The sequence below is a fragment of the Dipodomys ordii genome, unplaced genomic scaffold, assembly GCF_000151885.1.
Source record: "Dipodomys ordii isolate 6190 unplaced genomic scaffold, Dord_2.0 Scaffold102, whole genome shotgun sequence".
Lineage (NCBI taxonomy): Eukaryota > Metazoa > Chordata > Mammalia > Rodentia > Heteromyidae > Dipodomys > Dipodomys ordii.
This window is the reverse complement of record NW_012267318.1, coordinates 1,325,521-1,352,919: the sequence shown is the minus strand read 5'-3', so window position 1 is coordinate 1,352,919 and position 27,399 is coordinate 1,325,521. Positions and strand designations below refer to the sequence as shown.

The following is a 27,399-nucleotide window of genomic DNA, read 5'->3' as shown; positions in this document are numbered from 1 at the left end:
GTCAGCCACCAGAAAACTAGAAGTGGCACTGTGGCTCAAGTGGTAGAGTGCTAACCTTGAGCTGAATTGCTGAGGGACAAGCCCCAGGACTGACAAAAAAAAAGGCCGGTGTGGTTGGGGGTGGAGGGCCAGAGAGTGTGTGAGGGAGGCCTGGGAAGGTGGCTCAATGGTAGATTGCATGCATGAGGCCCTTGGTCCGATTCCTCAGCACCACCTAAGCAGAAAAAGCCAGAAGTGGTGCTGTGGCTCAAGTAGTAGATTGCTAGCCTTGAGCTGAAGAGCTCAAGGACAGTGAACAGGCCCAGAGTTTAGGCCCACGATCAACCAAAAAAGAAGACAAAGTAACTTTTAGAAGTTAATTAATTTTTCAATCTTAACATGTGAATTGGTTTACAAATTAGATAGGTAACTGGCCTCTTTCAAATGATAATCTGAACTTCTAAAATATCTTAATGCTTAAGGATATGTGTTTGTGTATATGTGTGTGTTTCCCAGAAGTTTGAGTTTGTTAGCTAATAAACGTCCCTCCTCCTTACCACCAGGTACAGTCACTGCACAGGTGAGGCCCAGGTACAGTGATTGAGAAGTGCATAGAAAATTATCCTGCATGAGGTCTTTAAAATGACAAACGTCATTCATAACAGGTGGTAATACATGTGTGTTTTCTCCAGGCCAGTGGAGAGCGGGTGAGCTTAACTATTGCTAGGCCAGTGAAACCCCAGCCTGGCAACTCCACCCGGGAAGCAGGAACTCATAATAGCAGCCAGCACCATCCACAGCTGCCCTCCCACAGCAGACCAAGTTCACATAAGGTGAGGATTTAAAAAACAAAAGGAATTTCTGTCATTCTAAGGATCATTGCTGCAAGCTTATGAAATTTAAATGAAGGTTTTTTGCCTGCCAGTCATATCTCAATATAAAGATTTCTCTTTTTAAGATTTAAATATGCATTGTCATTCTCTTGGACAAGTGTAATGTAAATATTCCAGATGTAAAATGTGCTTTCTCCATTAGAGAGTAACTTCACTTTCTTAGTCCCTCAGCTACTAGAGATAATTTTTGGCAGGAAGGAATCCTTTGTCAAGCAAACAAAAAGTTTATAATCTTTCAGAAAAATCAGTTTTATTGCCACCTGTAAGTAGGATTTATCTCTGAATGCTTACTGTAAACATTAGATATATGATTGAAAAAGCATCATGCAAATAATTATTGACAAGTCTATATTTAGCTGTTGAGCATTTTTGTAGACAGCAATAATAGAAATAGAATGTTAACACAGGAGTCATAAACTTTGATGGACACAGTATAGCCCGTGTTTTTATGTTGCAGCTTAGGTGAATATTGCCTGAAAGTCATTGATGTCCCCATCTGCTTCCTGAACATCAGCAGTCACTGGTATCATTTAGCTGAGAATTTGGACATTGTGTCACTTGCATTACACAACTAAAGTTTTGAGTATCATTTACTTCGTTTGATTCTGCATTTGAACTCAGCTTCCATTTTAAAACAATGATGCGATGCTTACCCAAAATCTAAAATGCAAGGCAAATATGGGCTTCCAAAGTCACTCTTGTGAAGTTAAAGTACTTGACCTAACAAAAACATATTTATTGGTCTGCTTAAAATCTATAGACAGTTCCTGTGTGCTAATGTAGCTTTTAAATTTTAGCTCAACATTTGAGAGAATGATTCTTCAGAATCTGCTATTGACACTAAGAAAGCATTGCTGAAAGAAAAGTATTTTGGCCCATCAACTTTTTCAGTTTTTCCAAGCTAAGTACAGATGTCTTCATTGTCTTATGGTTTAGTTAACACTTAAGAGAAAATTATAAGCACAGACATTTGTTCTCACTTCTGAGCAAAAGCAAAATTGTATGAAGGAAGCCTATAATTTTCCCTTTGTAATGATGATTATGTGAAAGGAATTACTGTTTTGCAAAGGAATTTTGAGAAGTTTTTTCATATTGCTAGTCCTTGCTTTACATACACATACACACACATTCACAAGATTGTAATGTATGGGAAAAGTTGGTAATTAAAGCTTGTATGTCATTGAATTCTACAGTAATTTGAGGCAGATCTGACATTGCCGTTTTAAGGCAATTTTAAAATTATTCTTAATCTTCTAACATTCATATAAAGAACTGTTTCATTTGAAAGTTAATTTGTCTTGGTACTGTGTATTTATTTCTGTCATAACTTTGCTTATTAACCTTCTTTATTTGGCAATGTTTTTGGAAAAGAACATTCTCAAATTTGCTCTAAGTGTTCTAACTAGAACAACCACATGGAAATAGAATATGGTACTTTAGCTGTTTGTTACTAACAGATTATATTTGTAATATCAAATCCTGATATAAGACAAAGATCTCCTAGGAAAAACAAACACATACAAACCTACCAAAATAACCTGGGCAAATGGGTTATAATCATTATGAAAAGTTAAAGTATATTAGTCTATCACCAAACCTCTCAGTGGCTGGTTGGATAAATATTTAGAGAACCCTTAGAAAGCATATTGAGTATAATTTTTGAAATTTGGTTAGTTCCTACGGGAAAATGTATATAATTCTACCAATGAGAGTAATAAAACAACCTCCCCTAAATGACTGACTAAGGGCCAAAACTACCTAAATATTAACTCAAGGCTGAATGTCTTGGAGTTGTTTTCATAGTAAAGACAAACATGTTTGTCCAATATTAATTTTTTAAAATGTCATAGCTTTAGATACAAGACTACCTGAAGATGTTGACAAGTTTGCTTGACAAGTTTGACAAGTTAGAACATTCTTTAGGAATATTTTGCTGCTATTACGCAAAGATCGTTTGATAAAATTTCAAGTGGAAATGGATTAAGTCTGGAAGAGGCACCTGGACTTAGAATTCCATAGCCCACTCCAGAGATTTAATAAATACTCTTACTAACAGTTAAGGACATGTCAGCTTTTTAAACTAATAGCATTTAAGACATTGTTATAGTTCTGTAAATATAATTCATGTAAGTGTTAAAATCTTTGGAACTGCTAGCTTCCACTTATATAGTGAGTGGGATAATACTCATGGAGTGCAAGTGTACACAATACAGTCTATACATGTGCATACACAATATGAATACACACAAAAGATAGATGCTTATTAATGCATAAAGTGTACTCTTTTCATGTTTAAGTTCACAGGGTACACAACCTCTCTGAGCTTGTTTTGTCATCTGTAAGATGTTTACTTTTTTAGCACTGCAATGATCATTAAGTGAAATAATGCATGTAGGCTGTTAGCTTTGCACATGCTAGCACTAATACATGTTAATTATTGATAGGGTCTATGAATACCCTATTTGTTACTGAATTCTAAGTCCAAAGAAAACTGATGTTTCAAATTCTTACTGGAGTGTCCACAGTATCATGTCAGACTAACAAATGTCAGTGCAAGTCGTTTTTATACAAGATCACTAGTTTGTTGGGAATTTATTTCCCTATCTATGACTTTTTTAAGACTTTGGATCTTTCATACCTTTTAGCTTTTCATGAAAGTCTTGAGGGGAGACTTGCACATGCTTCATGATGGAGCACTCTGCAGTCCCTGTCAAGAAGAATTAGAACAGAGGGCTCCAGCTTTTCTGGCAGTCAGCACAATCTACCTAACATTTTACTTTGGTACAATTCTGTCAACTTTTCTTTCAGAGAATTGTAGAAGATAGAAGTAAAATTAATTGACTTTAGAATCTTGTACCTCAAAAGCATTACTCTTACAGTATTGGTTATATCTTGATACTCAAGGTGATTATAAAAATGGTATGTTTATTTTAGCTTTGACTTTGACTTCCTTATGTCAACAGTGCATAGTTATAAAAAATATGGTAGTTCAAAGTTGACATTGATACACAGTATACATACCTATTAAGAACTGTTTGGTCAATAAAGTGTGGAAAAAAATCACTTTATAAATGCTATATTAGGGGCTGGGAAGGTGGCTCAGTGGTAGAGCGCTTGCCTTGCATGCCTGAGGCCCTGGGTTTGATTCCTCAGCACCACATAAGCAAAAAAAGAAAAAAGCCGGAAGTGGTGCTGTGGCTCAAGCGGTAGAGCACTAGCCTTGAGCTGAAGAGCTGAGGGACAGCGCCCAGGCCCAGAGTTCAGGCCCCATGACCGGACCCAAAAATAAATAAATAAATAAATGCCATATTAGTTACCACCTTGGTTTAAGCTGTTTTTATCTTAGCTATATATTATTATCTATTTTTTCTCTCATATTTTAGGATCTAACTCAGTGTGTTACATGCCAAGAAAAACATATTACTATAAAGAAGGAGCCACACGAGTCTCTCGGAATGACTGTTGCTGGAGGCAGAGGAAGTAAGAGTGGCGAACTGCCCATCTTTGTGACCAGCGTGCCACCTCATGGCTGTCTCGCACGAGATGGCAGGATCAAGAGAGGTAAGAGAACAGTTCCACCATTTATTTATTTATTTATTTTTGGGGCCTGGTCTAGGGCCTGAACTCTGGGCCTGGGCGCTGTCCCTCAGCTCTTCAGCTCAAGGCTAGCGCTTGAGCCACAGCACCACTTCCAGCTTTTTTCATTTTTGCTTATGTGGTGCTGAGGAATCGAACCCAGGGCCTCAGGCATGCAAGGCAAGCGCTCTACCACTTGAGCCACCTCCCTAGCCCCAACAGTTCCACCATTTCTTATCCCTGAATTAAACACTTTTAAAAATATTTTTAATAGAATATGTCAAGCACTAGTGGCTCATGCCTATAATCCTAGATACTCAAAAAGCTGAGATATAAGGATCACAGTTCAAATCCAGCTTCAGGAAGGAAACATCTGAAAGATTCTTATCTCCAGTTAAGTACAAAAAGCCAGAAGTGGAGCTATGGCTGTAGTGGTAGAACACTAGCTTTGAGCACAAAAGCTCAGGTACAACCCCCAGACCCTGAGTTCAAGCCCCAGAATCAGCAAGTAAAATAAAATAAGAGTATTATAAAGTTTCCTGTTAAACATTATGTGTGTCTCTGTGTCTGTGCCAATCTGGGGCCTTAAACTCAGGACTGAGGGACTGGGCACTGCCCTTGAACTTTTTTGTTCAAGACTACTACTCTACCAGTTAAGCCACAGTTTTACTTAGAGCATTTTAGTGATTAATTGTAGATAAGAGTCTCAGACTTTCCTTCCTGGGCTGACTTTGAATTGCAATCTTCAGATTTCAGCCTCCTGAGTAGCTAGAGTTACAGGCGTGAGCCATGGGGGCCCAGCCTAAGGATGACTTTTAGAGTTTTTTTTTAATGTTACATTATCCTTGTATATGAGCATATAATGTCTTTATAAAAGGTTAGAAAAATGCCCAAGGTAAAAGAAAATTGCTGAGCCTTGATGATGGTTCCAGAATTTGCTAACATTTATTCACAATGTTGATTTGTTTTTGTCTTGGAAGAGATTTAAGAGACTTAGGCTTTCAGCATTGTGGTAGATACTCTGAAGGCCCAGCTCACTAAAATACAAAATGTTGATTAAAATAAAGTATCTATGTAGAATGGGACTTAGGAGGTAAAGGACAAAATTAACTTTAGGCGTAAATTCATTTACTGTTTTGCATTCCTTCTTGATAGGTAGAAAGAGTACATAGGTAGGAAGGGTACAATTAAGCATTATTACTATGATTAAAAATAGTATTTATTGACTTAGTCCGTTCATATAAAGAGAAAAATGAGCATTAAAGCTACTTTTCCAAGGATAAAGTTAGACCTGTATCTCCTACCATAATGGCTTCAAGACAAATATGTAAGAGGATAAACATCTTAGAAGAAAATGCAGGTGTAAATTCTCAAAACCTATAATTAGGCATGGATTTCTTAAATATTACACTAAAAGCAAAAGTAATAAAACAATAGATAAACTGGACTTTATGGAAATTGAAAATGCTTGTCTTGAAAAAGTTTTCACCAAAAAGGCATTAGGATATAACCCACAGAATAAAAGAAAATATTTGCAAACCATCTGTCTTGTATCTAGAATTTATAAAGAACTCTTATACCTCAATAAAAACCACAGATAGCCCAGCTTAAAGATGGACAAAGAATCAGTAGGCATTTCTACAAAGGCAAAAAAAAAAAATTGCAGAAAATCTCTGAGAAAGCTATTCAATATCATTGATAATTAGGGAAATGCAAATCAAAATTACAGAGAGTTACCAACCCACACACTAGAGTGCCCATAGAAAGAGAGACAATAACAAATGTTAACAAGAAAGTAAGATTCTGATAGAAATATGCAATAATGTAACTGTTTAGTTTGTCAGTTTTTCAAAGAATTAAACCATATGATCCGGAGATTCTACTACTAGAGAAGTAAACACATGTCAAATAAAAACCTGTACCCAACTGGTTTTTTCTCTGAAGGTTTCTATAATGAGAATCTTTCCCTTTAATAATCTGTAAAATAGGTGAAAAAGTGGAAGAGTGGGTTTTCTATAGATTTTGTAGCACAATGTCCTTTCCTAACCTTTTATCTAACCTCCACTCCCTTCTTCATTATATTGCTTGGGCGAACAATACACATTTTTTTCTTCCCTGTAGCAAAGGAAGCTTTTTAAATCACAAGTTTCATTTTATTGTGTGGCTCAAGGTTGTTTCTCTGTACGTATTCTGTTATGTTTGCCCTGAGTGAACTCTGCAGGGCTGTCTTGATGTATATAATTGTACAAATATAAAATAGAATCTATTTCCAAAAGTAAAGGGGGTCGCATCATTATTGAATTAGAAAGAACTCTGAAACTTGAATAAGAAAAATGAATGTGCCCAGGGCCTGTGCTCAACTGAACTGAGGCTAAAGATCTAAGTTTCCAGCTTTATCAATGTGCCTCAAGCCACACTTCTATATTATGACATTATTCTGAATTTTGGAATTATTTTGGAATGTGTTACATGATTTAGACTTGTCCCCACTATTACAAAAATTATAAAGAAATAAATAATAATTGTTTACTTTTTTTGAATAATCAGAACTAACAGTTGTTGATCCATTTACAACAGTTTACAATATTTATAGGGAAATAACCACTTGGTGGCCAGGATCATATTTTTTGTTTCTTTATTGGAACAGGTGATGTATTGCTGAATATCAATGGTATTGACTTGACCAATCTAAGTCACAGTGAGGCTGTGGCTATGCTGAAGGCCAGTGCTGCCTCCCCAGCTGTCGCCCTCAAAGCATTGGAGGTCCAGGTTGTCGAGGAGACAACTCAAACCTCAGAAGAGCAGCCAAGTGTTTTCAGTGAGAATGAGTATGATGCCAGCTGGTCTCCATCATGGGTCATGTGGCTTGGACTCCCAAGGTACTGATCGATTTTTTTTGTTGTTTTATGTAATAATCATATTTGCAATCTCTATCTGTGTGTAAAATAGTTAACATACCCAGTAGGGAACAAAAGACTTTAATTAGATGAAGTACTATTATTAAATCAGATTCTTTTTTTTAAATGGTGATTTTTCAGCCAGGTATATGTACCTCACACCTGTAATCTTAGCAACTCAGGAGGCAAGATCTAAGGATCATGGTTCAAAGCCAGCTTGGTCAGGAAAGTCTTGAGACTTATCTCTAATAAACTACTCAGAGAAGGCCAGAAGGAGCTATGTGGCACTAGCCTTGAACACAAAGCTCAGAGACACCCAGGCCCTGAGTTCAAGCCTCAGGACCAGCAAAAAAAAAACATGAAAAAATTTAATGACATTTAAGAAAGTCATTTAATAACAAGAACTAGCTAAAAAACAGACAAAGAAAGAAAGAAAAGAAATCCAAAACCTTGTATCTGTTTCTGTTTGTTAAAATGAAGAAAGTATTTCTTCCCATTTGTACTAAGGATCTTAAGTTGATTAGATGTTAGATTGGATGTTCTTCTCATTACTAAGTAAAGCTGTCACTTATCAACATCCATTCTGATCTCTGTTTGACCTTCACATGCATGTGATTTAAAAAAATAATAATCCAATGTCTGGGCTGTGCCACAACCCAGTAGTCTTTTTAAAGGCACTTTCCTATCATTCAGTTGTTACTTGGTACTGAAATAGGAAGAGTTTATATTTCCATCATTAGTTTCTAAATCAGTTTATAATGTCCTCTGTATAAAAATCCTAAAACTATAGTGAAACATTTTAACTCTTACCAAGTAGGAAAATTACTGTTCTTTAGAATAAGAATAAATATAAAAAATAAAATAAAAATAAACAGCCTTCTGATTCATATGGAATAAGTTTTTGTAATTGTTTTATGATATAATTGAATATCATTTTGTGGTTTATAAAGTACTTTCACATAAAAATAGCAGAATAAAGCAAGGTACTATTAGACTTCATTTGTTGGTAACCTAACTTGACAACTAAAGCCTTAAAGCCATACCAACATTCATGACTTACAGATATAAAAGGACGTTGTGGACAGATTTTTGGTAACAAAGAATATTTAATTGCTATACATTTATGCTTTGCATCAAAACTGATTACTCCTTTTTCTATTGAAAGGTAAGCATGATTCAAATGGTTGTTAAACTCCTTCAGAGTTCCTAAAATTGAGAGTTCCGAGGGAGCCTCATTTATCTTGCTCAGTTCTCAATCGGATTCCTGAGTGGCTATGTAAATCTAGGATGACAGGACCTGTGGGTGCACAGCCTGCCACCTATGCTGTCCTACGCCCATGAGCTCATCAGCCTTTGTCCCTCTGTTTATGTAGCAACCTCCTGGAGAAATCTGTGGGGCTGGTATTTCCATTAACTGCCCTCATCTGTTCTCCCAGCCTTGTCTTGAAGTCTACACATGCATGTCTTTTTTACTTAGCATTTTCTGATATGCCAAGCACTGTAAGAAAGGCATTAGAAGAGAAATATGTGCTTATTAGTCAAATCTATTTTTGAGCCAACCTGTGCTGAAAGAATATCTGCCAACAAAGGCCATTATTGAAGATTCATGGAGGGCTCTGTTGCATGTAAATTTGCATACAACATTACTTGGCCTCCTGTGTACATAGGACCTTGCTCTAGTCCATCTCTAAACATCTTATCCTATCAATGAGCTAAGAAATTACAAGTTCTGACTGTTGTATATCACTTTACAACAACTTTAAGAAATCATTTTTATGGATTAAAAACAAGAAACCTTACATTTGATGTTGGTAGATCTGATTTCACTTAATAAAAGGTACTTCTTTACTCTGAAAAACATTTTCTATAAAATATATAAGATATCTCCTAAAATATATTTTCTATGAAATATATTCTATATATTTTCTAAAATATTTATTCTATGAAATAGAAAATAAATGGCTCAATCCTTATAATCCTAAATACTTGAGAGGCTGCCTAGAACAGCCAAGGCAAAAAGATTTTCAAGACCGATAACTGGGTGCAGTGGTGTCTGCCTGTTGTCCCAAGCAAATCACTATGAGGCCAACCCAGGCAGAAAAGGCTGTGAGAATCTGTCTTCCTGAAGGGAAACTGGCTGTGATGGCTTATGCCTGTGATCTTGGTGATAACAGGAAACCTAAAAGTAGGCAGATCACAGCTCAAGGATGAAGGCAAACAGGAAATGAGACTCAGTCCTAAAAATATCCAGTGAAAATGAGGGTTGAAGTCATGGTTCAGTACAACTGTGAGATTCTAAGTTCAAAGCCCAGTGTCATCAAAAAGAAATAAAAGGGGAAAAAAAGATGTATGAAGATTGACTTTTTATATCACTTTTTTTAAGCACTGACTTACTGCTTATTCCCAAATCCATATTTTGTGGAAGTGTAAGATTATTTTCTTCCTTTCAACATTTCAACTGTAGCATCTCAGTGTCTGTGCAAAGAAAAAAACATGTTGTTTATATAAGTGTTCTCTAGACTTGAGTTTCCTATTTTGGTCATTAAAACACCCTAAAGTGAACCATACTAAGTGAAGGAAGAAAGAACAACAAATAGCTCTTCTTGTAAATTAAGGTCACATCCTTTGGAAAATATACTTTCCAAAGTAAGAGAAAATTATCTACTTTTTTTTTTTTTTTTGTCCATCCTGGGGCCTCTGTGTGCTAGTGTGAACTGCATCCCCAGCCCTCTGACTATGCTACTCAGAAGCTACACTACTGGTCATAGTCTTCTTTCATTTGAATGCTGAGAGCCACAATTCTAGACCTTTTCATACACTGTGTATCTGTTCTTATAGGCACAGATGATTATTGGAAATGAGAATGTTGACTGTGAGTGAATATCATCACATAATCTTCTGTAAACATTTCTGAGGTATAGTTCTATAACCAAGCTTACTTAAGCTTATTTTCTGCATACATGTATATGCATGTCTTCCCCTGGGAAGAGCAGACTCGGAATGCTGGAGAAACTGGGTCTACCTCGGACTGCATCTATACTACAAAATGGAGTTGTCAAAATATAACAGTCAGGGTGTGGTGTAGCTCAGTGATAGAGCATTTGTCTAGCATGAACTTAGGCCCTGAGTGCAATCCTTAGCACCAAAAAAGTTAATATCATGACTAGGAAATAAAATAGCTTTGTTTTTTCCAGGAGTGGTAAATATACCATGTTGTAGAACTTATGGCAAAGGTGAACAGGCTATGAAAGCCTTCATGTGCATTTATATTTGTGATTTTTTTTCACAGCGCCCTCCACAGCTGCCATGATATAGTGCTACGAAGAAGCTATTTGGGAAGCTGGGGCTTTAGTATTGTTGGTGGATATGAAGAGAATCACACCAATCAGCCTTTCTTCATCAAAACCATTGTTCTAGGAACTCCTGCTTACTATGATGGAAGGTTAAAGTAAGTCTTGTTTTCCTTAACAATGTATGTGTTCATTATGTTCTATAAGATCTAGCCCTCAGGGATCAACAATCTATCCCGCTGTCTTGTAAATAAAGTTATATTTCCAAGTAGGTGGCACTCAGCTCTAATCCCAGTACTGAGGAGGCTGAGTCCGGATATTTGCGTTTCAAGCCAGCCTGGGACACATTTTTTTTTGACTGTGTCAAAAACAAAAACAAAAAACAATTAGTGAAGTTTTGTAGCAGCAGCCACACTCACTCCTTTATGTACCTCTATGAATGCTTCCAAACTACAGTAGAAGGCTCTAGTTTTCATGAGACTGTATGTATAGTTCACACAGCCTAAAATACTTACCATACAGAAAATATGCCAGCCCCTCATCTACACTGAAGCATTACCTTCACCACCTTGTCCCTTAAAGCTCTCCTTTTCAATCCAATGACCAGAACTAAGTAAGTCGCTGGTTTGGGTACGTTGTAAATGGTAAATGCTATTCTTCCACACAACTGCTCAGACATCAGTCCTACCAGCAGGACATTCTTTGCCTCCACAGCACACATCTCTGCCTACCATTGTGTTTATGCAAGCTCCATGGGGGAGTGTATGTTGCTGCAGATATTGTTAGATCCCTAGCTGCCATAGCAGTGCCTTTTTTTTTTTTTTTGGTTCCGGTCATGGGGCCTGACCTCTTGGCCTGGGCGCTGTCCCTCAGCTCTTTAGCTCAAGGCTAGTGCTCTACCACTTGAGCCACAGCGCCACTTCCGGCTTTTTTCTTTTTGCTTATGTGGTGTTGAGGAATCGAACCCAGGGCCTCAGGCATGCAAGGCAAGCGCTCTTACCACTGAGCCACCTTCCCAGCCCCCATAGCAGTGCCTTGTATGTAAGTCTAATCAATATTTTCTGAATAAATATGCAGTATATCAGGCAAGTACTAAAGGCTAGGCATACATTATTTAATCTTTTTTTCCTTGTTTTTATTATTAGAAAGGTGATAAACAGGGGTTATAGTTACATAAGTCAGGTAATAAGTACATTTCTCATTGGACAATGTCGCCCTATTTAATCTTTTTAACAGCCATATAAGATGTGTTATTATTCCTGTCTTACAAACAAGATAACTGAGTCTTAGAAAGTCTAAGAATCTTGCTCATGGTTAAATAACTAAAGCTGGTTTACTAGCATTCAACCAGAATTGTGGCTCCAGAGCTCGGGCCTTTAACCCCTCTGCTGTCTGTCACTTCTCACTGGGCAGCAAGCACTTGCTTAGCCAGGAGACAAATCCTTCTTTTTCAGAGCTTAGTACTGGAAGACCAAATTGAAGTTATCACCAACAGATAGGAAGTAGTTGATGGTAAATTCTTACTTCCTAATTTTTGATATAACTAGTTCTTTAAAAGTAAATATATTCAAGATCAGAACCAGCAAAAAAGAAAAGAAAAAATGAAAGAAAAGAGAGAAAAATAAGAATGTGAATGTAGATATGCTGGACAGAATGTGGCAGTAGTGTAATATTAACACTGTTTGCTAAGAGAAAGTATTGTCCAAATAATACTGCTAGGCATGGTGGCTCTAGTATATAGTCCTTGGGAGGCAAAGATGTATAATCATAGCTTGAGGCTAACACAGACAAAAATAATTTCCCAGACACTATCACAGCCAATGGTTGGTCATGGTGTGGTATATAACTATAATCTCTCGTGACATGGGAAAGTACAAGTAGAAGGATTATAGCCCATGCTTGGCTAGGCAGAAAGCAAGACCCTACCTCAAAAAGTAACCAATACAAAAGGGACTAGACTCAAGTGGTAGAACATGTGCCTAGCCAGCATGAGGCCCTGAGTTCAATCCTAAATACAACCCTCCCCCGGCCCTACCAAAAAATATATATATATAGTTATAAGAAGTATGCTCCAGACCAGTGTCTTGTCTCTTTTTTTTTTTTTTGCCAGTCCTGGGGCTTGAACTAGAGCCTGTCCCTGAGCCTTATTGTGCTCAAGGCTAATAATGCTCTACCACTTGAGCCACAGCATCATTTCCACCAGTCTCTATTTTATAAGACTATTTTAAGATGAAGAAAATTAATTGTTCAATTAGCTAAATTACCAGCCAGGCCTCAGTTTATTAATTTGCATACTCATTCATGTTATAAAGACCAGAAATCATAAATTATGGGACGTTATAAGGCTAGGAAGGTACTCATCATCCACTTGGAATAACTCCACTTAGAGGAGAATATTGAGAGCTGAAGGAAGAGGAAGTGTAGGTCTTATTCTCAGTTTAATTGACCACCCAAATGTGTGAACTCTAAGAACTCTAAGGAATAAAGAAGTTGGGGTCAGAATGAGAGCCAACATCCTCCAAGTGCATTGTTTGGTATTTCAGAAATTGAACAGGTTAATTATCCTAATTATATCTTGCTTAAGCTAAGATGAAAATTATTTTACATATCTTTGAAATTCCCCTACCAGCTATTGGAGGAGTTAGCACCAGATTATTCCTGATTGGCAAGGGAGAACCAGAATAGGCTTGAAACTTTTTCCAAATGTTTCCCAAAGTAGATAATATACCCTGGTGACAGTTAATTAAGAAGTAAAATATCAATTCTCAGGCTAAACAGTTAGGATAATGTCTGTAGTACTGTTAAAATAATAACAATCTACTTCTCTTTCTGTTTGTCTTTGTGCAGATGTGGAGACATGATCGTAGCTGTAAACGGTCTATCAACTGTGGGCATGAGCCACTCTGCTCTCGTTCCCATGTTGAAGGAACAGAGGAACAAAGTCACTCTCACAGTCATTTGTTGGCCTGGCAGCCTCGTATAGCATTTATGAAACTGGTTTCCAGGCTTGTTTCTTCCATTTTAGATTTTTGAAAGAAACACCTTTGTTATCATTGTGTTTCTGCTTATTAGGAGCCCTTGGCACAGTTGGCAGGCATGGAGTCAAAAACCACTAAAGTCATTCTTTTATGTTTATTTAAATTTTCTCCTAAAGTTAGCTACATTTCTGTTAGCCCAAAAATATCCTTCCACTAACCCTGGTGTGGTACACTTTGAGAGTACGTACAGTAATGAATGAAGCTGCTCAAACTGTGACCAAGCCAGTTGAGGTATGGTAAGTGGTGGCTGTTGGTTTTCAGTGACTCAATCGTAGGGTGAATTATATATCCCCCCAGACCCATGTCAGAGCAGCCACTAGCAATAGTGCTTACTGCCGTTGCCACAAACAACTTCTCGAAGGAATACGTCTTAAGTCTGGAAGTATCACATTGCTCATTTTTCATTGGTGCCAACATTTCAAAACTCTATACTACTTATAAAGTGATTTTCTGGTTTGTTTTACTTCTACTTTAATCTCTCAGTACTCATAAATGATGAAGACAAACCTGACACCACTAAAGAGGGGTTTTTTTTTTCAAAAAAAATAATAATAATGTGCTGTTATTAGAATAGAAAGAAAAACAGAGGATGTTACCCAATGCACAGAGAAGCTTGGTGGTAATTACAACTTAGAGCTGGAGGGTAAAGCTGCATTTATTGCAATAGTCCAAAATATTAAAGATTCATTTCCAAAGGAATGTTTTGCTACATAGGAATATTCTGAAGGCATTTTTTGCTAAAAAAAAAATATTTCTAGAGTTTGTATTATATTTATCAGCAATATTGTCTGAAAATGTTTTTTGTGATTATGCAATTAAAATAGATGATCAAAACCATATTGCTATTAAACCCACATATATCACAGCCAAGTAGGAGAAGAGAAACCTTATTATTTTATTCAGATAGGAACCTTTACTGAGTGTTTTAGAAAACTGTTTCTAAAACTTTGTTTCTTAAGAACTTGTTTCAAATAAGAGATGGAAATGCTATTTTTTGTTTTGTTTTTTTAATCTGAAATAGTAGGTTTTAGATATTAATGTCTTGGTCGCAAGAGTATTTCATATTTTTGAAAAGTTTTTTGAAAACTGTCCTTTATTGAACAAAGTTGTCCTTTGGATGGCACTTAAAGAAGTGAATAAGAAAAAATGTTTTTACTTTATTAATATTATGCATACTTGAAAAAGTTTCTTTTAGAAACCTAGTTCAGAATCTGAGCTAATTTACAAGTGACCTCTGTAATAATAAGTGGTAGTGATAATCAGAATGTATTTCAAAATACTACAGTATATTATAAAAGCATGACCACTTCATTTTCAAACTTAGCAGCCAAGTTTCTGGAGTTTATTATATCTGTAGCATGTCCTCTGATTATTCCAGTTAGTTTTATAAATGATTTTTTTTTTTTTTTTTTTGGTCATGGGGCCTGAACTCTGGGCCTGGGTGTTGTCCCTCAGCTCTTCAGCTCAAGGTGAGCACTCAACACTTGATCCACAGCGCCACTTCCGGTTTTATAGTGGCTTATTGGAGATAAGAGTCTCACAGACTTCCTGCCCAGGCTGGCTTTGAACCGCGATCTCCAGATCTCAGCCTCCTGAGTAGCTAAGATTACAGGTGTGAGTCACCAGCGCCTGGCTATAATGATTTTTTTAAAGTGTTTATCTTTGGAATAAATAACTGACAATATTAATTGCTTCTGATTTGTTCAGCCTTTTTGCTACACTGTACTGTCAACATGGAGCCAGAATACAGTGAATGTCCCACACAGTATATTACTGTTACATGGTGATTGGCTTTTGAAGCAGTTTGATACTGAAGTACTTTGATATTCTAATTGACAAAAAACAAGTTTTCTTCCTGCTCCCCAAATAGAATCTTATAACCAACTTTGTTATTTTTTTTTAAGCAGTTTGTAAGAACGTGTCTTTTCTTCAGGGGATTGGCCATTCATCAACAAATACTGTAACCACTACTTTGTGATAGATAAAAATACTTACATTGAACCTGATGATCTGAGTATTTTGAAAGAATTTTTTTCAACATTATTTCTATCATGGATGTCTTGAAATCAGCTTAAGCTATAGATTTTATGAGAAAAAGACTATTTGGAATGATATTTGGTGATGGAAGCTTGTTCATAATTTATTGTTATTGTTAAAATACTTGGATTTTTCTCAATTAGGCTCTCACAGTTAAGTATTTTGATTTGTTCTGTGCCTTCAGTTTAAATTATTTCAGGGTTTTCCAGATGTGTTTAAATAATGCTGTGATAATCATTCAGGATGGAAATAAATGTCATCCTCTCTGGAATATCAGCAGTAGTCTTTTCTTGAATAGCAGATGAACTCAGCCTGAGATCCCTCCCTAATTTTTGTGCATGCTACCACTGTCTTTACCATCAGCCTCAGGATCACTAACCCACCGTCTTACTTCACTCAGCAGATGGAGGACATGTGCTAGAATGTGCACTCCCTATGTGAGCTTTACCTCCAGTACCTTTGCACCCCTACGGTCCAATACATTTGGCTGTTGAGTCCCTACATGGTGGCCAGCACCATGTGTTTGAATGATACTGTCCTAGATGCAATGGGTTATAGGTAACACATGATTAAAATTAACTTCAGTTTCTTTTTACTTTTTTGTGATGTGATTTTACATATTGTGAATTGCATGAGGTTTAAAGGACCTTATGTTTCAGTTAAATGTTACTGTTGGTGGCTGTTCTCTTCAACTGCTCATCATCACCATATTTTCCAAGTCAGATAGTCCTGGCATTGTGGTTTCTGTTCTTCCTATAGCCTTGATCATTCCCAGCTAGAATAATAACAAAAATAATGAAGGAAGAATATTGTCTCTGCTTTCCTAGTAAACTGAGTTTAAACCAAGGCTTCACTCACATCTCTAATCTGGCTTCCCAATGGCTCCTCATCTCCTTTCACAGACACCTCAGATGCCAGTCCCTTCCTCCAGCTCTCCCTTCTCTGCCTCTGCAAGTTCATATTGCCCCCATCATTTAGAGGAGCTGCGAGTTCTCTCTGCTGGACTCTACTCCCCTTTAGCTAGTTAGCATGAGTCTCAATGGGTCTTCCTCTTACCATTCATTCTGGCCCCATCATTTACTATCCATTGCCATAGTTTCAAGGACCATCTTTGGCCATCACCTTGCAATTTGGCCTGCCCTAAGTGTATAGTCACCACAGCAGTAGACTGAATTGCTTGTTCATTAAGGCATCACCTTCCTAGCTCCTCCAAAACTGAATTCCCTCTTCCCAAACATTTGTCTACCTCCATTCCCTCTCTCTCTCTCAATCCAGGTGCTTACATCAGTTACTTTTCTAAACCTTATCTCTGATCATAGCCTTGTCCTATTTTTTTTTAATCTAGTGATTCTACATTGTCTACATATAGTGTAAAAAATGTCAATGTGGCACAAAAGGCTCTTTTCAGATCTGGCCCTGTAGCCTAATTTCCCATTCATATTTAGTATATAAACCATTCCCCCCACCTCACTTCTACACTGCCCCTGTCCTTCTCTTTTTACAGGGGATGGCTTCGTTCCAGTAACCACCTTTTTGAGAAATGCTTGCCAGTCTAACTAGGCAAATTTTTTAATCTTTAAAAAGGTTTGCTAAATTATTTTTCATGGTCATACATAGCTTTACATCAGGATGACAGACTTGCCAGGTAGTTGATTAGTTACCCAGTAAGTGGTCTTTTGGTTTTTGTTGTTGTTGTCATTGTTGTTTGCCAGTACTGGAAATTCGAGTCAGGAGTACCGTTTGAGCCATGTCCAAGTGTTTTTGCTTTTAGTTTTTCAGATAGGGACCCAAAATTTTGTCTAGACCAGCCCTGGACTGCAATGGACCTATCTTTCAACCCCTATAGTAGTTAGGGTTACAGGTGGACCATCATGCCTGGCTTGGTCACTGTTTAAAAATACACTGTAGGTGCTGAGGTGAAGCAAAGTGATAATAAGTGTACGATGGATCCAAGACACAACATACATACATTCATACACTTAACAATAAACACATGGGCTGGTAATATGGCTTAGTAGTAGAGTGCTTGTCTAGCATGCATGAAGCTCTGCGTTCAATTCCTCAATACCACATAAACAGAAAAAGCCAGAAGTGGCTCTGTGGTTCAAGTGGTAGTGCTAGCCTTGAGCAAGTGGTAGAGCACTAGCCTTGAGACAGAGAGGTTCAGAGTCAGACCCTAAGTTAAAGCCTCAGGACCAGCAAAAATAAAACTCTCTCTCTCTCTCACATACACACACACACCAATAAATGACACATTTTGGACTTGAAGAGCTCAGGATATTGTAGAGGAAAACATTTGTAAGCCTGAAGTCCTTCCTATGTTCATGACCGTACATCACTTTTTTTTTTTTTTTTGTCCGTCGTGTGGTCTGAACTCTGGGACTGGGCGCAGCCCCTCAGCTCTTCAGCTCAAGGCTTGTGCCCTACTACTTGAGCCACAGTGCCACTTCCAGCTTTTTTTTGTTTATGTGGTGTTAAGGAATCGAACCCAGGGCCTCATGCATGAGGCAAGCACTGTACCACTAAGGCAACTTCCTGGCACCACATATAAGCCATGAAGTCTTACAGCCATGTAATGGTCATAGCTCTGTAGGCACTTGGCTGTGCTATTTTCTCTACGTTTTCTTAACCTATGAGCATATGGACAGGATTGAAGTTGCTAGCGGATATATTGTAGGTTATGTTCCATTAAGACTTGCTGCTTTTTTCCCATGATTACATGAGCCTCTAAGCTTATGGGAGGAAGGTCTCTAAGGTAATATGCCATTGATCTCAGGTTAAGGATTCCTACTATCAATGTGACGTTTGTTTTTGTCAAACTAAAGCTGGTAAATTATTGCATCACAGAAGTTTTGGTTTACATTCCCTTACTAAAGAAGTTGTATATTTCCCACATGTTGACCAACCATTCAGGTGTCCTCCATGGGAAGTGACCTCTTAGATTGTTTTCTCATAGGTTATTCATAAGTGTCTTTCTAGTCTGTAGCAAGTCCTTGTTCTGGCTGTAAGACTTCATGGCTTATATGTGGTACAAATATCTTGGCTACCAGTTTGTAACTTCTTTTCAACTTTGTAATTTGCTTAGCTAAACAGGTATACACATATATAAGCAGATTGGGTTTTTAAATAATAAGTTAAAGTTTTATTTTAATTGAAGTTTAAAACATTTTTGGAATGGGAGCAAACAATGTGTAGTATTTAATAGGTATATATTTGGAAGAAGTAGTTTATTAACATTCTTTTATCTAGTTTTAGAATGTTTTCATCTGTCAGGGGTTGCATTATTATTATTATTATTACTATTATTATAACATTTGCGTGTGTGTGTGTTCCAGTCCTGAGGCTTGAACTCAAGGCCTGGGCTCTGTCCCTGAACTTTTTTACTCAAGGCTACTGCTTTGCCAGTTGAGCCACAGCTCTACTTCAGGCTTTTTTTTGATTATGATCATTGGAGATGAGTCTCACAGACTTTTCCTGCCCAGGCTGGCTTTGAGCCATGATCTTCAGATCTCAGCCTCCTTTCCTTTCATCTTGAATTGTGCTTTCAATTTACTCTGCAACCTTGTGTTCATGTTTTCTTCAGAATATTAGACTTGTTTCTATTTACCTATTGGTTACTCTTGAATTTTCTTTGTGCCTCTTTAATATAAACTCTAAGCTTGGTCAGTCATTCTGCCTTCTCAACATACGCACTCCAGTCACTATAGAGTCTGACTTGGTGGCTCCTACAGCTATAGTTCCTCTTTGTTCTTTTTAATTGGCCTTCTTTGTGTGTGTGTGTGTGTGTGTGTGTTTTGTGAAATTTGAATTCAGGATCTTGCCCTAAGCTAGGCAGGCATTCTGCCATGTCAGCAGGGCCAGACTAGACCACAATCCTACTATTTACATAAACTTCCCACTTAGCTGGAATGACAGAGTGCACACCACTACACCCAGCTGTTCATTGATTGACATGGAGTCTTATGACCTTTTTGCCAGGGCTGGCCTCAAATCTCAATCCTCAATTCTCCCAAGTTAACAAGATTTCAAGCATGAGCCATCTGTGCCTGATTCAGCCATTGTCAATAGATTTGTGTTGTACAGTCGAAGTTTGGTTCGATTTTGTTTCTGAACTATTATACTGACACATAACAGTTCATGATAATTCAGCATAACAATGAGATCCCACAAAGGACATGTGGAAAACAGAAGGCTAGAGTGGAATTAATGGACACATGGACCCAGACAATCTGAAAGTTGACATTGCAGTCCAGACCCAAGGAAAGATTCCATGAAAGCTTAGAGCGCAGCAGCATCCTCACCATGTTGCCAGCTTTGGGAATCACTAATAAAAATTCATATTTTTAGCAAAGTACTATCACCAGCTTTCATAGAACAGATTCAACTTGGACATGTTTTCAGAGGGAAAGTTAGAAGGCAGATGTGTTGATCAACTTTCTGGTACCATAACAAAAGACCCAGGTTGATTAGTTTTAAAGGGGGAAAGGTTTGTTTTGGCTCACAGTTTCTGAGGTGTGGCCCCATTGTTCTGGGGTCTGTAGTGAAGTTGTAGAGTATAAGTGTTGTAATGGAGTATAGGTGGTCAGCTCATGGTGGCTGGGAACTAAAGCAAGGTACACACCAGAAGACCTAACACCTCTCACTAAGCTCTACTGCGAAACTGTTTCACTGCTTTCCAGTTAGTCCACTTGCTGGGGACCAAGCCTTAGAAATGTGAGGAAAACGTAGTCAAGCCATACCAGCAAATTCAGAGAGTTTAGTCTTCAAGATATTGTAGACTATGACTAGATTTTTAAACATCTGGGCTGTCTCTCATAACTATTGCTCTTTTCTCAGTAAAAGACCCTGGGGTCTACTTCTTCCATTGACAGGACTTTATAACTTAATTTACATTTATTTGTGTGTGTGTGTGTTGGTAGTGGGACTTGAACTCAGAACTATCTTTTGGCACAAGGCCCATACTCTTATCACTTGACCCATACCTCCAGTTCCATACACACTTGCATATTTTAAAGTGTGTGTTAGTAGTGGGACTTGAACTCAGAACTATCTTTTGGCTCAAGGCCCATACTCTACCACTTTACCCATACCTCCAGTTCGTACACACTTGCATGTTTTAAAGTGGATTACAACCTTATGATTCCTCAAATGTTTGGCGGTTTAGCCAGATAAAGAGGTTGTTAAAATTGAATTTGACCAGGCTCCAGTGGCTCACCTTTATAATCCTATCTATTCAGGAGTCTGAGATGTGAGGATTGTGTTACAAAGCCAACCCAGACAGCAAAGTCCTTGAGACAACATCAATAAACTACTAAAAAAATTTTTTTAATTTTTTTTAAAAAGCTAGTGGTATAGCTCAAGTGGTAGAGTGCTAGGCATAACCAAAAGATGCTCAGGGACAGCATCCAGGCCCTGAGTTCAAGCCCCAGGACCAGCAAAAAGGGGGAAAAATGAATTTGAAATTAACATACAGGAATCTTATCTTCCAATGTCAATCATCTAACACAATATTGCAGTATAGTAATGCCCTTTAATTCCACTAATTGGCAATGTGAAAAACTTAAGGGCCATCAAAGCAGTAAATGTGGGCTGGGAAGGTGGCTCAGTGATAGAGCGTTTGCCTTGCATGCATGAGGCCCTGGGTTTGATTCCTCAGCACCACATAAGCAAAAAGAAAAGCCGGAAGTGGCACTGTGGCTCAAGTGGTAAAGCGCTAGCCTTGAGCTGAAGAGCTGAGGGACAGCACCCAGGCCCAGAGTACAGGCCCCACAACCGGAACCCCCCCAAAAAAAGCAATAAATGTCTTTGTGGGGGGGGCTGAGGGCGGTCGTGGGGCTTGAACTCTGGGCCTGAGCACTGACCCTGAGCTCTTCAGCCTAAGGCAAGCACTCTAACACTTAAGCCACAATGCCACTCTGGTTTTCTGGTGGTTTATTGGAGATAAGAGTCTCACAGGTGGTCCTGCTCGGGCTGGCTTTGAACTGAGATCCTCAGATCTCAGCCTCCTGAGTAGCCAGGATTACAGCCGCGAGCCACTGGCACCCAGTGCAAGAAATGTCTTAAGTCAACATATTTTTAAACATGGAGAGAGGAGGACTTAAGCTGCATGCTGAAGTGTACTGCTTTTGAGTTTCCAGAAGGGCATGAAAAGTATACATGTACACTGAGGTGGTTATCTTTTCCTTGCCTGTGTAGTCATTTACACAACACCTACTATGTGTGCAACATAGTGATTGGCTCTGGATCACTTGTGTACAACACCTAAACTCATAATTCACCTCATCTGTTTCCCCACATTTGGTGATAATCAAAGCTGTGTACATTACACCAGCAGTGAGTCACTGCTCTGGCCATAGACTAGCAGTTTATGAATTGAGCTTTTCTATGAAGTCTTTTTTTTTGCCTACATAAGAAAGGATCCAGCTCCTCAGGATCCTAATTAGAAAGCTTTTTGGCCATTTCATGGTGTAAATCTATTTCATTTAACAACATTGCCAATTAATTTCTATGGCAACACAAAAGCTATTTAGAAGTGAAGTTGCACATGTAAGTGCATTGCCTAATAGCTATAAAGTAGCCAAGTTCGAGGTGCTAAAACTTTAATCACATACAAGAATAAAAGGTTTGTACTTGGAGACTAACACCATCTTGGCAGGTGGCAGAGAGCCTGGCTCCCTCCCACAAGGAAGAGGCGGCTGCAAGCCCCAGGCCAAGCAGGAAACACTTCAGGATTTTCTACTAGAGCTCTGTCAAGCCCTCGCCTGCAAATAACACTTGGAAGACAGATGACTATACAAACTTGGTGTAGTTCTCACCTTATTCTCTTCAAAACTTTTTTATTTAAGAGTGAATCCAAATGGACATGGTAACCTATACAGGACTCCAGCATTCACTTCAATGAGCATACTGTTTATTGAAATGAATTCCAGGAAATAGAAGAGAAAGAGCAGTTAAATTAGAAATGTCTGTTGCTTAAGCTGATGAAGAGAAGCAACAATTGTCCAGAGTCAACACTGGATAGGAAGAGGCAACTATTAAAGATTTTCCAGGCTCTGGTTGCTCATGCCTGTAATCCTAGCTACTCAGGAGGCTGAAATCTAAAGATCACAGTATTAAGCCAACCCAGACAGGAAAGTTCATGAGACTCCTATCTCCAGTTTACCACCCCAAAGCTGGAAGTGGAGCTGTGGCTCAAAGTGGTAGAGTACAAAAGATAAGGGACAGTGCCTAGGCCATGAGTTGAAGCCCTACAACCCACAAAAATAAATTTCGGTCAGGCCCCAGTGGCTTACACCTGTAATCCTAGCTATTCAGGAGACTGAGATGTGAGGAACACAGTTTAAAGCCAGCCCAGGCAGAAAAGTCTTATGTGTTTAGCCAGTGGTAGTGTAGCTCAAGTGCCAGCACAAGGCCCTGAGTTCAAGCCATAGTACACATACTCTCTCTCACACACACACACACAAAAATGAATAAATAGATTTTTCCTTACTCCCCCTGGATTTTATCTAAAGGATTTCTCCACCCACCTTTTTTTCCCCAGTCTTGGGGCTTGAACTCTGGGCCTGGGCATTGTCCCTAAGCTTCTTTTGCTCAAGACTAGCACTCTACCACTTGAGCCACAGTGTCACTTCTGACTTTTTCTGTTTATATGATACTGAGGAATTGAACCCAGGGCTTCATGCATTCTACACAAGCACCCTACCATTAAGCCACATTCCCAGCCTCCCACCCACCTCTTACAGAGCTCATCTGAGAAAGTTTTAGGTCTTCAGCCTCTCCTACTCTGGGAAACCACATACCAGAGCATTTGTGTGCCTCATCCTCCCTGGCTCAGGCCCTCAGGCTTCAAGTTTGGGATCTTTGCCTGGATTCATCCTTAAATGGAAAACTTTCTGAACAAGTTCAGAGAACTGAATTAATTCAACTTTGCAAAATAGCCTGACTTTAAAGCACTCTTCTTACTGCTTTGGAACAGTGGACTGCACTCAAGTTCTGGGGTCCCAGCCTGTGCCCACCTAGGTGAGCACTGGTGGACGGTGCTGGGGCCTACCGAAGCAAAGCTCATCTGTGGATATGGAAAATGGGTTCTTTTCAACTCTCATTTGTCAGTCCTTCCAAAGGATATGATGTCATTGTGTCATCTTGTTCTCTACACCCTATATAATCAATATCACTATCCCAAGTCAGAAGCCTTAGAATTGGAAGCTCCTTGCCCATTCTTATGATCTGTCATCCAGCTCCTGCTTGAATGCTCCCCGTTACAGGGTCCTCATTCCCTCATTCTAGGTGCTTCCATTGGTGATTGTAAATAATTGTTTTGCTTAATGATAAATTATCCCTGTTCTGTCTAAGTAAGAGTGGAGAAGCTCTAGGGAGAAAAAAATGTATTTCTTCATTTGTTACTTTTAATATTTGAGTATTAGGTAGGTGCACAACACAACACTCTTGCTTGATTTGTCTTTTTTTTTTTCTTTCTTCTTTTTTGTGCTGGTCCAGGGACTCTGTCCCTGAGCTTTGTTGCTCAAGGCTAACACTCTACTGCATGAGCCACAGATCCATTTCTGGGTTTTGTTGTTGCTGTTGTTTTTTAGTAGCTGATTGGAGATAAGAGTCTCACTGACTTTCCTGCCTTAGCTGGCTTCAAACAGTCCTCAGATCTCAGCCTCTTGAATAGCTGGGATCACAGATATGAGCCACCAGTGCCCAGCTCATTTCTTCTTTTTTGGCTCAGTATTTACTTAGCATATGTTATGTGTCAGACACTGTCCTGAGGTTAAGATCCATGTTAACAAGGAAAGGTTATTGCTGTCTCAGAGACAGAGACAGAACTCGATATAATATGGAGAACTAATGTAATTTTAGATAATGAGAAATGTGATCAAGTGAAACAAGTACATGGAGACTGTGGAGCAGCCTGGGACGTCCTGTGTCATGATTGAGGAGGTGTAGGAAGCAGAATGTAGGTTCTCTGTGGTATATTTGATGGTGACATATGTGAGTCTTAGAAGCTTGGTGACTGGAGTGACCAGTCTAGGAGGCTGTGACAGTATGGTGAATCTGGGCTTGTGACATGAGCTTTTCTGTTCTGGAACAGAAACACTAATGTGCATTGTTGTGCACAAATATAGAGGAAGGTCAGTCCTGTGGCATGGTGGGAAGAGCCAGACAGGCCTCGATTCACCTCCTGTCACTAGGACTTAATGAAACAACTGATGACACCTCTCTGGTCCTGTTTGCTTATCCATAAAATGAAAATGCTTCTATGCTTGGTTGGTATTCGAATTCAAGAGGTGGAATGTGTAAAATGGCTGACACCTGGTTGTAGTTGTCTGTGGACATGCAGAGAATCTGGCTAGAATTATTCATCCCTGGGAATGATCAAAGATCACAGTATAAGTAAATTATTAAAGCTGATTTTTAGAGGCTTCTTTGAACTTTTGTTTCCTCCCATGATTGTGATTGTCTAAATAGAACAAAACCAGCAAGTTCTCTCGTGTGCCTTAATCATACAAGTGATTCATGTTTCCAGCGTGCACCCCGAGATTTCCCCAGGCCAGACTTCTGCTTCTGCTATCTCACTCTTCTAGTCCTGCTCAGCCTTCAAGCCCCAGCCAGATGCACCAAGGCTGCCTGGCACCTGCACCACCATCAGTCCCTTGTATGTATTGCACGTTCTGATTGCAGCCTGTCCCATCTGTTTCCCTCAGCGTCTATGACCCGCTCCAACGTCTGAGCATCCGACCACCCACATACTTACCACAGACTGTTGTGTGCTATTCACATGATCCCAGTCAGCTTCAACTCAAGCTGTTAGAAGCTGGGAGAAAAGTTGGGGGCAAACTCTGCGTCTGCAGCAGGATGTAAGTGGGGCAGGGGCTGAGGCAAAGTCTTTAAGAGAAGAGGTCTGGACAGCAGAGGAACGTTCAGACTGCTCTCTGCAAACATGTCTGGCAGGATGTACAAGAGTTTCTGGATGGTGTCTGGGATCCTTCAGACTCCCTAGCAAACAAAGGAAAGCTAAGAGTACAGGAATAGAAGGAAGGAAGGAAATGTTTACAATCTCCCTAAAGAGAAATAGAAGAATGGCAATGCACCACAAAAAAAAAGTCTGGAAGGAGGAAAAAACAGGCTTGTATTTATTTAGACATTAACAATGTAAGTCCTGTAAAGAAACATAAGAAAGCTGGGTGCTGATGGCCCATGCCTGTAATCCCAGATATGAAGATAATGTCCCACGCCAGCCTGGGCAGAAAAGCCTTATCTGCAATTAACCACCAAAAAGCTAGAAGAGGAGATATGGCTCAAGTGGTAAAGCACCAGCCTTAAGCAAAAAAGCTAAGGGACAGTACCCAGGCCCTGAGTTCAAGCCCCAGTACTGGCATACATACACACCAAAAAAAAAAAAAAAAGACTTTTGTTTCTGTTTACTTATTTTGGCATAATTTCTAGGAAATTTTTCCTATTTTCTCATTTAAACATGTACAAGAAATGCAGGTGGCCAAAAACTAACATAATTATACATTTATCACATTTTACATTTTTACAAATGTTTCATTCCATTCTCATAATCATCCATTTTTTCATTCTCATAATAATCTACACGGTGTTTGGACTAGATTATTCTTATTTGATAAATGATGAACATGGAGGTGTCCGTGATTTGACTCACTCATTTACACATAGCTGGCAAGTGGAAAAATACATACCCATAATGAGAATTCCACCCACCCTGCCCAGCCGCCTGCCCACCACGAGATTCCACACCCCTGCCTTCCATTAATATCCTGACCACACTGCCCAGGCTAACAATAGAGGAAATGATTATTTTCCACCTCGTGTGTGTCTGTGATAGACACAGAGAGAGAGAGACAGACAGATAGAGAACATGAAGAGACACTAGGATTTTAACTCAAGGCCTTGTGCTTTCTAGGCAGGCGGTCTACCACTTGAGCCATATCCTCAGCCCTTTTTTTTTGCTTTTGTTGTTATTCCTATTGTTTTGAAGAGGGTCTTGTGTTTATACCTGGGCCAGCCTGGACCACCATCTGTGATCCTCCTGATCTCAGATTCCTAAGTAGCTAGGGTGACAGGTGTGAGCCATCACAACCAAATTTTCCCACCCCTTCCCTGTGCAGAAGACTTCTCCATGTTACACGTGAATTCAACAGACATGAATGTAAGAAGGCAGCCTCCTTTGGGAAGTCCCCACTAAGTAAAGTCAGAGGAGACACAGAGTTACCCTTCCAGGTCCACAGGGGACTGGTTCCAACCACCCCCCCTCCCGCCTCCCATGGATACTGAAGTCCCTGGGTGCTCAAGCGCTCAAGGTGTACGACACCCAATACAATGTAAACGCCATGGAAATCACTGCTACATTACATTGTCTAAGGCAAGAAAAAAAAAGCTTTTATGTGTTTTGTACAGACTTTAAAAACAAAACAAAACATTTTTCTATAAAATAACCAACCATGGTTGATTGACTCCTTAGATGGGGAGCCTGCTGACAGTCATGTTAATGTACTCTGCCTGACCTCTGAGAGGCCTCAAGTTAAAGTTCTACTGAGTAGGAATTTAGAGGCTGGCAAGCTGTGGACTAAGCTATGTTCTGATTCTAGCTTTTTGAGCTAAGGTCTTGCTACATTTTTAATCCCAAATGGTGGGGTTGCAGACATATGCCATTTCAATGCCT

The 27,399-nt window shown here is 39.0% G+C and overlaps 1 protein-coding gene across 1 annotated transcript in view; it reads left to right on the top strand.

Annotated features, from left to right (window-relative positions):
* Lnx2 (ligand of numb-protein X 2) overlaps window positions 1–14,578 on the top strand; it is a 78,975-nt gene extending 64,397 nt beyond the window's left edge. Inside the window, exons 7-11 of the mRNA XM_013027259.1 lie at window positions 672–812; window positions 4,256–4,433; window positions 7,096–7,327; window positions 10,635–10,793; window positions 13,483–14,578. Coding sequence (XP_012882713.1) covers window positions 672–812; window positions 4,256–4,433; window positions 7,096–7,327; window positions 10,635–10,793; window positions 13,483–13,618 — 846 coding nt within the window. The 3' untranslated portion in view covers window positions 13,619–14,578. The remainder of the gene's footprint in view (window positions 1–671; window positions 813–4,255; window positions 4,434–7,095; window positions 7,328–10,634; window positions 10,794–13,482) is intronic.
* The last annotated feature ends 12,821 nt before the right edge of the window (window positions 14,579–27,399 follow it).